The sequence below is a fragment of the Osmia bicornis genome, chromosome 10 (genome assembly GCF_907164935.1).
Source record: "Osmia bicornis bicornis chromosome 10, iOsmBic2.1, whole genome shotgun sequence".
NCBI lineage: Eukaryota > Metazoa > Arthropoda > Insecta > Hymenoptera > Megachilidae > Osmia > Osmia bicornis.
Genome location: NC_060225.1, coordinates 9351016 through 9361394, shown reverse-complemented (window position 1 = coordinate 9361394; position 10379 = coordinate 9351016). Strand labels below are relative to the sequence as shown.

The following is a 10379-nucleotide window of genomic DNA, read 5'->3' as shown; positions in this document are numbered from 1 at the left end:
TTATAACGCGATGACATTATGTTGAGAGATCGGTTCGATAAGAAATTGATAGGCGAATGTGAGAATCAAAATCTGTTCGATTAAAACTGAATGATAAATAACGTGTATTTTAGCATTTTTGCGACGATGATAATTCGATTATAAAGTCAGCTCACGGTTAACGCAATGTTACCCCATCCGTGATGGCCAGGTTTTCTTTGACGCACCGGTGATTACCATAGAACGAGCCTCGAGTTTTACATTTATTTCAATCGTAAACACTAGAATTCTCCTCTACGCGATCGTTCGATAGGAATGCACAGTTTCACGATGTGTCGTTTCTGCTAGCACAACAATCGCGTGAAAACCGAAAGGGTTTTGATGCGCGGCATGTCTTCTTGGAAATCAATGAACGGACGGGAAAGCGCGGATACGGAAATCCTCGAGTTTTCACTGTTTTATTAAACACCAGCTATTTATATCGATCGACGATATTTAGTTATCGCGAAAGAATGATTTTTCTACCGTTTTACACTTTGTACAGAGATTTTCTACGAATGCTGATGAAAAACAACGAGCTCGCCAACATTTTCGCTACTAAGAGACAAACAGTGCGCGTGTATCGATTGAAGGAACAACTACGAGTCGTTAGAATCACCTTCGCCCTATATAGCAAGTACCACTGTATCACCCCTCGACCCCTTGCTACGTCAAACTCGACGAGTGTTTGTAGAATGGCTCATAGAAGAGATCTTTGAAATTTCAATATTCTGCTAAGATAGGATTGTCAACATATTCAAACGTTCTATATTTCATTCTCTTTATTTCTCACTGGACACAGTTGTTATTTTATCAACTGATTTACAAATAAATTAATGGACGATAAGGGTAAAGATAATAGACAGTTGTTCGGCCGACTTTAATATGCGTGTATTCAAATTCAGGAAGTAAGAGTTTCAGTATATATAGAATTTGATGGCCTGTAAAGTTATAATTTAAAAAAAAGGTTGCTCATCCCTTGTCTAAACGATTATAACGTTCAATAGGAAATACTATCGTTTGTTAGAAAAATAAGCGCTTTATTATTCATCGGAAACTTCGTCTTCTTCTGCCGCCGCTCTTTCTTTCTCTTCCATCTTTGTCCGTGCAATTAACTCTTTAGCTGGATTAAATACACCGTTTGTTTGTACATTGCATATATAACATCTTGTGCTTTTTTTGTAATGCTCTAAAGCGCATTTTTCACAAAAATAATGTTTACATCTAAAACAGAGATGTTAATTAATCAACAGCTGAATCTCGGAGAAAAATTATACATACTTTGTAATAACGGGATCGGTAAAACTGTTCCGACAAATGAAACATTTAAACGGCAATGTTTCTTCGTCGCTGTCGATTTCGTATTTCTTATCATCCTCATCACCGCTATTGTTATATTCTCCTGTAGCAGCTTCTCTTTCCAATTGCCAGCCTAATTTATAATCGGACCGGTCGTGAAGAAATTTACAACTATCTGAAAATGAAATTACACTCGTTATCTCTGATACTTTTTTCGGTATTTCATTCATTAGCCAATTAAGTACCTCCAAAACCACAAAATCCAGTTTCCTTGTAATCTTTACATATGTCTGGCTGATAATCCCATCTAACGGTTGCTCTTAGATTAGATGGCGCACGAATTGGTCCCTTACGTACCATACCACTGGAAGCATTTCCAGCTGCAGTATCTTTCTTTTTATAGTATTGAGCATAATTGTTCAAACCCCTGTAAATTTTATCATCTTCCTTTCCTTCCAGTTCCTAAAACATATTATGCTGTGTAATTCTATTTTACTTTCAATTACTATTATTTTCATTGTTTCCATACTTCATTTATTTTTTGAGCCTTTTCAAACAAAGCCTGAGCATCTTTGTCCTTTTCTGTCTCTGTTTCCAAAATTGCTGTTGCCCTTTGATCGCTTGGTCCAGCTGGCATAGGGGTTCTGCTACTCTTGTAAGAAACTGTAACGCTTTCATCCTCACTGTTATCATTGTCGCTAGCTTTCTGCTGACTTTTCAATCTTCTTGTATTAGTCTGCAAAATACTGTATTTACAAAAAGTTTCATCCTTTTATTTAACATCTGTTTCACAGATATAAATATAGATTTGTTCCTCGTTAATAAAAATGATATTATAACCCATAATTTGAATACTTACGCTTTGTTTCATAGGATTGTGATCATCCTGTTTTTTTTCTTTCTTAACTACCGTAGTTTCATCCTCGCTGCTCTCTATTTAAAAAATAAACATAGAAAAAGAAGAAACTTTATTATTCGTGTGTTCGATAGATGAATAACCTATCAAGAACACTAATCAAATTTATATAATGAAATTACAGTTTATTAGAGTAACGGAAGAAAATTTAGAATTTATCAAACACACGTACCGTCTTCGTCGCTCGTTGCTTTGCGTTTCCTGGTTGCAGCACTTCGAATTTTCCTTCTTTTAAATAAAAACGTGCAATTTTTCTTGTCTGTTTTCGGTTCTGCGTCTTCCATGTTTGTTTTGTAAACAATCCAGTTCCAGCGCTTTTGTAATCTCAAGATATAATATATTTTCATTAATTTAGAACTGGTGGAAATATATATTTTGATCTTCTATTTAATTGATCGATACTACATACTACTCAAGTGAATTAAACTTGTGAGCAAGTACGTTTTAAAAGTATCGCATACATTTTTCTAAATACTAGTAATAGGTTACGTTTGATTAATCAAAGACGCTGCATTTCATATATGTAAATCCAATTCATATAAATGGAATCACAAATGAAATAATTTCATAGATAAAGAAGTGCAAGTTCGTTATTGAAAATAAATCGGTAACAAATTTTTGGCGCGTTTCAGAAAAAAAAAAAAACAGTATGAATAAAAAAAAAAGTATGGCAATTGATTTTCAAGATAATATGATTCTGTTAACGAGAAAATATTTGAAACGTAAAATTATGTGTCCTGAAACAAAATTTAGGCATCATGTTAAAGAACGCTTGCACATATTAGAACTATTAAAGCGTACAGTAGATACAGGTGAAAGTAATTCTGCTCTGTTGATTGGACCTAGAGGTAGTGGAAAAACAACAGTAAGTTTAACTTGTCTGTTAAAATAGAGTACAATGGTTTTGATTGTTTGTTCTTATGGATGTTCATTGTTTCAGCTGATAAACAGTGTTTTAAAAGAATTGTCTTCTATTAAAAGTTTCAAAGAAAATGCATTGATAGTGAATCTTAATGGTTTGGTTCATACCGATGATCGTTTGGCATTGAAAGATGCCACTCGTCAAATGCAATTAGAAAATGTAGTTGGGGACAAAGTTTTTGGTACCTTTGCTGAGAACCTAAGTTTCCTACTTGATTGTTTAAAATCAGGGGATAAGAAACATTCGAAACCAGTTATTTTTATATTGGATGAGTTTGATCTGTTTTGTGAACATCACAACCAAACTTTGTTATACAATCTCTTTGATATTGCTCAGTCTGCACAAGTAAGTCTCTAATGCAATGTCGCATTATCATTATTCTTTTATGTATTTTCATAAAATTAGTTTATCCCTTCTTAGGCACCGATATGTGTGATAGGAATGACTTGTAGATTGGATGTTATAGAGCTTTTAGAAAAGAGGGTAAAATCAAGATTTTCTCATAGACAGATATTTTTATTTCCTGGTGATACATCATCCTCAGAGCAACCAACGTCTGGCTTTGATAGTCGTTTAGAGCTATTTCAACACCTTCTCAGTCTTCCTGATGATGAAAATGTAAATAGGATAGAACAGCAATACGATGATTGTACAATAGATCCACAGTTTGGATCAATGTGGAATGAGTATATAAAAAGTTTAGTTAATAATGCTACTATGGTGAACTTGTTAAAGAGATTGTATCAGATAGATATAAGCGAGAGAGGCTTTAGAAATTTTTTGGCAGTTGTGGTTTCCACATTGTCAGAAAAACATCAGAGATTAGAAGTGAATGATTTTGTAGAAGCAAGTAAAATGTTTTCTCAGGATGACAAAGTACTAATGCTCGAGGGATTGTCTGTTGTAGAGATGTGTTTAGTAAGTGTACTTGTTTCTGTTTCTGGTTCTGTTGAAACAGAATATATTTTTATTGTATTGTCATTTTATAGATAATAGCAATGAAACACGAAACAGAGATTTATGATGGGGAGCCATTTAATTTTGAAGCAATTTATAACAGATACATTAAATTTGTTAATCAGAATTCTTTTATGCAGAGCGTTCAGAAGCCTGTTATTATGAAAGCTTTTGAACACATTAAGGTAAGAATTGTAAATAGGATTGTTCTTTTGTTATGAAGTTTGAATAATCAGTCGTGCATACCATTTTCCTAGAATTTAGAATTCTTACTGCCAGTGGGTGGCATGAATTCCAAAGTTGAAAAAGAGTATCAGTATTATAAATTTGTACTCACACCAGAACAGATTATGGAAGCTGTGAAAAATTATCCTGGATTGCCAACAGAAGTTTCTCAATGGGCTTTATCTAGCGTGTAATGACGATGATTATCAAAGTTGTAGATACTAACAAATTTTGCGTTCGTAATGCATCAGTCTTCTATAATTTTAGAATATCCATTTTGCTACAACTAATTATTAGAGGAATAGGATGTTTATTTACATGCGTTATATATTTTTTTTCGAGCGTAAATGTGTGTTCATTTCAAGAGTATATGCTTCTACATATACTAAGATTATACGTATAAGCAAATTTAGTAGTTAAAAAATGATGAAGTATTTCTTTAAAAACTGCATTTAGGTATGACAGTTTTACAAAGAATCGTTGTTTGCATTTACTACTACACGTGACAGTTATCATGAATTTGTAAATAGATTTTTGATGTTTAAGAACATTGAATAAGGTAGATGAAATTGTTATTTTGTGAATATCCGTTACTACAGTCTTCGATTCCTGCCTATAATAGCATAGCAAAACGTCCGATATTACGTCCTTAATAAGTAATAAAGACAACAAATAACTTTTCATAACAATATTTTATTTAAAATTAACTATGATAGAAGTAAGCTCTGTATATGTGCCATGCTACTTATCGAGCCATTCAAGGTATAGATATATTACGTATATGTACTGTATCTGTGATTTTTCAACAGGATTATTTCCTTATACATTAGCGTGCATAATTTTCATATATGTAACTCTATATAAGATTTTGATTATTTATTACAGAATGTGTGTATAGTGTACGTCTCACAGTAACGTGTGAAAACTGAAAACGAGTTAGAACGTGTATGTATGTGAATACATTTATACGTTTCTAATAAATTAACATTCGATAAATTGTTAAAAAGCATTGACAAATATTAATCCATCCAAGCGAAATTTGGCTTATTGCTTCCAGTTAATACTATGTCGGTAATAGTATTTATTTGAGAAATCTTCGATAACTTTTTTCCGAGAGAAAATCGTTTTTTCTGTTTTAAACGATTTTTACGGTTGTATCTTTCGATATACGAATCGTGACCTGTCGTAAATAGATTTGTATAATTAATTGAGAAATATTTATTAATTGCATATCTTACCAGGATTGATTCCTACAGGAGGCACGTTATTTAATTCATGTTCTTGTGAAAATGGACGAATAGCAGACATAGCTCTGCTTACTCCAATCTAGAAATACAGATAACGAACCTCGTAATATGTGAAATTTTCGAATTATGATTATAGAAGAATTTCAATAAAGACCTGTATATGTCTTATTCGATGCTCTACTAAATCTGCACCTAGAAGTTCTTCATGAACGCTCATTCTAATTGGTATAATTTTGTTTATGAACTGAAACAGTGAAATGATAACTGAACCATAAGTTTCAATTTGGAGAATTTCTTTGAATGATAGTTCATACAACTTACCCATAACAAAGTTAGAGATACAAGAAAACTCCAAAGTGCTAAACATATAACAGTTAGACATTGTATTCCTAATAAGTACCAACCTCCTCCTATGGAAAGAAATATTTAGCATATAAAATGTATTTGATTGAAAACAAGAATCCATTATTGCTAAACCTTTGAACAACCCTTTTCTTCCTTTGGTAGTATTAAGAGGATATGGGTTGTCGGCAAATAGACCGATAGCAATGATTCCCCAAATTCCGCTTGCACCTATATTGGAAGACAAAAGAGATTGAGAAGTCAAAAATGAAAGAAAAATGAAGGCTAAATTAAAATTAAAACCGTGTGTTGCACTAGCTCCAACAGGATCGTCGATATGCATTTTATCTAATAGTGGCATTATGAAGCACGTGATGAAAGCACCGATCATTCCAACGAATATAGCTTCCCAGGCTCTATAAAGGAAACAACCGCCTAACTGACATTGTAGAAACAGCAGTAACAATTTTCTTCTAATATTGATAAATGATAGTCTTAATAAAACACACCTGTAACTGCAACCAGTGCACCAAGAATACCATTTATCTGGCTCAAAATATCAATTCCATTTGGATTATATAAACTGAAACCTAATCCAATTAAACCACCTCCCATGCTAGCTAGCATAGTGGAAATTGCTGCCCTAGCAGCATATTGCCATCGTTGTCCACTGATACCGTATGTACTGCCACTATTGAAAGCTAACCAGCCCCACCTTGTATCATTATTTCTTGTTTTATTATCATTCATAATTGCAAGTCTCTGATTGATTAATTACTGATTATCTTCTACTTTACCAAAGTACAAATAAACCCATAATGGCATTGACCGGACATCCAAGAGGCAATGGATCAATTCCTTTGTCGTATCTGCCCAGTCTTGGTCCTAACATAATGGCACATGCAAGTGCTAGAACAGAATAGTATCAAGAGTGCGAAGATTTGGATAAAATGTTCACACTATTTTACCAGAAATGCCTCCAACAAGATGAACTGCTCCTGAACCAGCAATATCAACAGCACCTAAATTTTTTAAGAACCCATGATCACCCCATATCCATCCAGCTGGTACACAATATACAATGGTGTTTAAGAAAGAAAATAAGCAATAAGCTTTAAAATTGCATCTGTAAGCACAGTATTCAAGTAAAATAAATTAAATTATCTCATCATTTTTCATCATAATTACCGTTCGGCCATAGCACCGCTAACGATTGTGGTTGAAGTAGTTGCAAAACTTAATTGAAACAAAAATGCAGCACACTTTGGACCCATAAATTCGTCATTTATGGAAGGATCTATCAGAAATTCACCCATACCGATAACAGGATTCTTTAATCTCTCTGATCCGAAACTCATAGCAAAACCAAATGCCCAATAAGTCAGTCCACCAAGTACTATATCTACTACATTTTTCATCATAATGTTAACTTCATTTTTTAAAGAAACGCATCCAGATTCCAACATACCAAAACCTGAAACATTAAACGTTTAGAATTCTATACGTCGCGATGCCATTTCAGAATTTTACCCGTTTGCATAGTAAAGATTATAAAAGAATTTGTCACAATCCAGTTGCTGTCTTCTTGATTAAGATTGTATGCAGAAGTAACGTACGTTTCATTAACTGAACTATTTGTAATGTTTGTTCCATTACTTTCTAATTCCATTTTATTTGAAGACTTCTTTCGCTAAAGCATTAGCATCAACTAGAAAGTATCTTGTACTTGTAGTTAGGAACAGCAGTGTCCCTGTGGAAAACATGTTAAAAATGGATGAACCAAGAGCAAAACACGTTAACTATGAATAAAGTGCAGTTTCAATTGCTTTCTTTAAACGCGAAGACAACGTGTTTCGTAGAAGATATCGTAGAAGCGAGTAATTTTGAATAGGAAAATAATTTTCATACAATTTGTTTTTATAATTTTTTTATTGGCCCACATCCAGCCGTTACAAAAAATTTTCACCTCACCACATATTCAGCAAATTCTTTCCATTTCTTTGTGACTGAATAATATCAAATCATGTGAATATAATACAATACTAGCCTAAATAAAAGTAAACGATATCACATGAAACGTCTACGTAGAATCACGAATTTATCGCAAGATAATTCTATTAATGTACGTAAATATATTTTTTTAGCAATAGTAAAGTTAGTTATCGTTTTGTAATGTAAAGAATATTTTTGTTGAAACAGTTTTTCAAATTTATAGTATCAGGCTAGATATGATACAAGATCACATTACATAGCTCTGATTAATCCTTCTTACGTCCTATTACCCTAGGCTTCCTCGATCGGCGGTGAGTGATGGAATTAAAGGCAAAAAAAAGAGAGAGAAAAAAAGAAAAAAATACAACGTTCGCATAGTTGGCAGACGAACATGTCCAATTTATCTTAAGGAAGCAAACTTAGTTTAGTGTGCGGTGCTAGGATTTAATGTTTCACTCAAAAGATTGAAAGATATAATTTTGTTAATACTTCCAAAAGCATCTAAAAGGACTACGTTGTAGATGGCAAATTTTTGTTGTCCAATTTTTTATTTTAATGTCTTCTGTTTTGTGAATTAGTGTCCATATACATTCTCGTCGCTGTATGCCATGTACAGAAAGAAGTCTTCCTCGTGGTGTTCCTATAAAAGTTATTATGATTTTAAATAGAAATTCTTTTAATTTCTTATAAATTTCAAAGTATCATTAAATTATCGATAATTACCGCATAGAGGGAACCCATAGTGGCGCTTGTCGGGGGAATGATGTTGTTAACAAAGAAGAATAAAGCATCTTCGGGACGAAGATGAATTCGTTTACGGATTAAAAAGTAAAATTGACCCACAGTCAAATCAGATGGTACTAGGTACTTTTGCTTGTCCAAATCGCTAATTTTAGCTTTTGGTGCTTTCTCAACGATGACCTATAAAACAAAAACAAATATTTCATTGAATGATGTTAGTTAATTAAGACTGTAATCCAGTTACAGGTTAAGCAAAATATAGATTTTTAATCATTCTGTCAAATTCTTCTTCCCTGTTATCTAAGCTATAGATTGTTTATATCTTGGCTCATTGTCAAGATCAGAAAACAAGCTTCAAATCCATGTTTGATATTATATGCATTTGATACTTATCCAAATCTCTAAAGTAACAACAGCTGATCTATATTTTCAAATGTTTCATCTCGTATGTTTAAATTTCCCGTGCATTTAATAGAAAGGAAAGGTATTTCCTGTTTCCTGTTACGTTTTGTCGATTGTGAATGACCAACTATGGAGGAAAGCAAGATCGATAGATTTAATGAAAAAGCGAAATAAACGAATACGAATATTTCATTGAAATTGTCATCAGCGTGTAAATTTAATGAATAATCTCAATATATGAACATATGCGGCGTAGATAGTGTCGACCTTGTTCAATTCCAGTGCAGGAAATTCTGCGAATATGATCGAGTCACAAACGATTTATCAAACTCGTCCGCCCGTACCAGTTAAATATTTTTCCTCATGACGAATCAATTATTTTTTCAAAATAGCTCATTTGGTTTGAAAGAAAGGAGAAGAAATTTCTTCGTCAATTGACAGAATGATTTCTCGATTGAGAACTACTCACGGGAACCCTGTCGGGATATTTCCGTCGAATTTTTTCGCCCTCAGCCTTCCTCTTTTCAAAAGGGTGTTCCTCCTTGTAACGAAACTTCATTTTTTCCTTCTCGTAATTGCACGAATAGTGCAATTTAATGAGATCGTGTTCCGCTACTGATCTGGGTGGATGTTTTGTCTATCGATTTCACACGGATTTTGCTGATTCCGAACTGGAAAGACGGCGACACAATACCTCTTCTATACTTCTGTCACAACAATCACCGTGCGTCAGATCGTCTGCGCACTACGGATACTTTTACACTCTACGCTATCACCAAATAGTCCCTCGAGTTTTTCTCGGAAATTCGAAGAAAATTAAACGGAGAGATCGAACGATATCTGAAAATAATTTTACTCGTTTCAATGTGCTTTCAATAGTTATCAGTATGTCTCTTTCCGTTGGAAGAAGAATGGTTTTACTAACGTATGTGATATTTAAGACAGGACTGTCTCTATACTATTCCGCACCTTGTACATACGTTACATATATTACTTAACATTATGTTAGAATTGCAAGAGAAACTTGGTGAGATTTTTAAACTAAATTTAATATTTTTACATGTAGATATATTACCTATGAAAAAAAAAAGAATTTCTTGTGTAATTAAATCATTTATTGCAACATAATAGGTAGGATTTTTTTAATCTTTTTTAAATTTTGTAGTTTTGGTTCATGATTAGATATTATTTTGTTGGTTTGATAAGATACTAATTGAAGTAGATGCAATGAAACTGATTGAATAATGATAATTAGAGTCTGCGAGGTGGGGCTCCAAAGGAACCTTTAATTGATACAATTCTCTGAATGATAATGAAT

General features: G+C 33.2%; 5 protein-coding genes across 9 annotated transcripts in view; 2 read left to right on the top strand and 3 right to left on the bottom strand.

Annotated features, from left to right (window-relative positions):
• The window catches only part of LOC114874186 (synaptobrevin-like), a 31586-nt gene that overhangs the window by 2317 nt on the left and 18890 nt on the right, over positions 1-10379 (top strand). The window lies entirely within an intron of this gene.
• On the bottom strand, positions 786-2580 carry LOC114874182 (E3 ubiquitin-protein ligase RNF113A). Its single transcript, XM_029183236.2, has 6 exons — positions 2406-2580; positions 2177-2250; positions 1847-2053; positions 1563-1779; positions 1300-1492; positions 786-1242 (listed from the first exon to the last, which is right to left on the bottom strand). The coding sequence occupies exons 1-6, from the start codon at positions 2578-2580 to the stop codon at positions 1062-1064; spliced, it is 1047 nt and encodes a 348-aa protein (XP_029039069.1). The 3' UTR covers positions 786-1061.
• Positions 2879-5359, top strand: LOC114874181 (origin recognition complex subunit 4). Its single transcript, XM_029183235.2, has 5 exons — positions 2879-3098; positions 3174-3500; positions 3576-4073; positions 4145-4297; positions 4370-5359. The coding sequence occupies exons 1-5, from the start codon at positions 2883-2885 to the stop codon at positions 4529-4531; spliced, it is 1356 nt and encodes a 451-aa protein (XP_029039068.1). The 5' UTR covers positions 2879-2882; the 3' UTR covers positions 4532-5359.
• Positions 5357-7763, bottom strand: LOC114874180 (putative ammonium transporter 3). Of its 5 annotated transcripts, XM_029183234.2 has the most exons (11): positions 7457-7763; positions 7115-7400; positions 6895-7052; positions 6724-6835; positions 6436-6641; positions 6230-6361; positions 6062-6157; positions 5906-5994; positions 5739-5828; positions 5576-5663; positions 5357-5517 (listed from the first exon to the last, which is right to left on the bottom strand). In XM_029183234.2, exons 1-11 carry the CDS (start codon positions 7593-7595, stop codon positions 5357-5359), a joined length of 1557 nt encoding a protein of 518 aa, XP_029039067.2. In that variant the 5' UTR covers positions 7596-7763. The 5 variants fall into 5 exon arrangements, with proteins under 5 accessions (XP_029039067.2, XP_029039065.2, XP_029039064.2 ...); XM_029183232.2 differs by having other exon boundaries at positions 6062-6361; XM_029183231.2 differs by having other exon boundaries at positions 5739-6157.
• LOC114874187 (gamma-aminobutyric acid receptor-associated protein) lies at positions 7837-9973 on the bottom strand. Its single transcript, XM_029183249.2, has 3 exons — positions 9531-9973; positions 8642-8839; positions 7837-8558 (listed from the first exon to the last, which is right to left on the bottom strand). The coding sequence occupies exons 1-3, from the start codon at positions 9618-9620 to the stop codon at positions 8493-8495; spliced, it is 354 nt and encodes a 117-aa protein (XP_029039082.1). The 5' UTR covers positions 9621-9973; the 3' UTR covers positions 7837-8492.

Excerpts from the sequence above, each read along its gene's own strand:
- LOC114874182 (XM_029183236.2), bottom strand. The coding sequence starts at position 2,580 with ATGAAAATATATTATATCTTGAGATTACAAAAGCGCTGGAACTGGATT. Across the intron at positions 2,251-2,405 it reads AGCAACGAGCGACGAAGACG|AGAGCAGCGAGGATGAAACT; the intron begins GTACGTGTGTTT and ends TTTTTTAAATAG. Across the intron at positions 2,054-2,176 it reads ACAATCCTATGAAACAAAGC|ACTAATACAAGAAGATTGAA; the intron begins GTAAGTATTCAA and ends AGTATTTTGCAG.
- LOC114874181 (XM_029183235.2), top strand. The coding sequence starts at position 2,883 with ATGAATAAAAAAAAAAGTATGGCAATTGATTTTCAAGATAATATGATT. Across the intron at positions 3,501-3,575 it reads ATATTGCTCAGTCTGCACAA|GCACCGATATGTGTGATAGG; the intron begins GTAAGTCTCTAA and ends ATCCCTTCTTAG. Across the intron at positions 4,298-4,369 it reads AAGCTTTTGAACACATTAAG|AATTTAGAATTCTTACTGCC; the intron begins GTAAGAATTGTA and ends CCATTTTCCTAG.
- LOC114874180 (XM_029183230.2), bottom strand. The coding sequence starts at position 7,595 with ATGGAATTAGAAAGTAATGGAACAAACATTACAAATAGTTCAGTTAAT. Across the intron at positions 7,053-7,114 it reads AGCGGTGCTATGGCCGAACG|ATGCAATTTTAAAGCTTATT; the intron begins GTAATTATGATG and ends CTGTGCTTACAG. Across the intron at positions 6,362-6,435 it reads TGCACTGGTTGCAGTTACAG|GCGGTTGTTTCCTTTATAGA; the intron begins GTGTGTTTTATT and ends AATGTCAGTTAG.
- LOC114874187 (XM_029183249.2), bottom strand. The coding sequence starts at position 9,620 with ATGAAGTTTCGTTACAAGGAGGAACACCCTTTTGAAAAGAGGAAGGCT. Across the intron at positions 8,840-9,530 it reads AATATCCCGACAGGGTTCCC|GTCATCGTTGAGAAAGCACC; the intron begins GTGAGTAGTTCT and ends TTTGTTTTATAG. Across the intron at positions 8,559-8,641 it reads CTATGGGTTCCCTCTATGCG|GAACACCACGAGGAAGACTT; the intron begins GTAATTATCGAT and ends TAACTTTTATAG.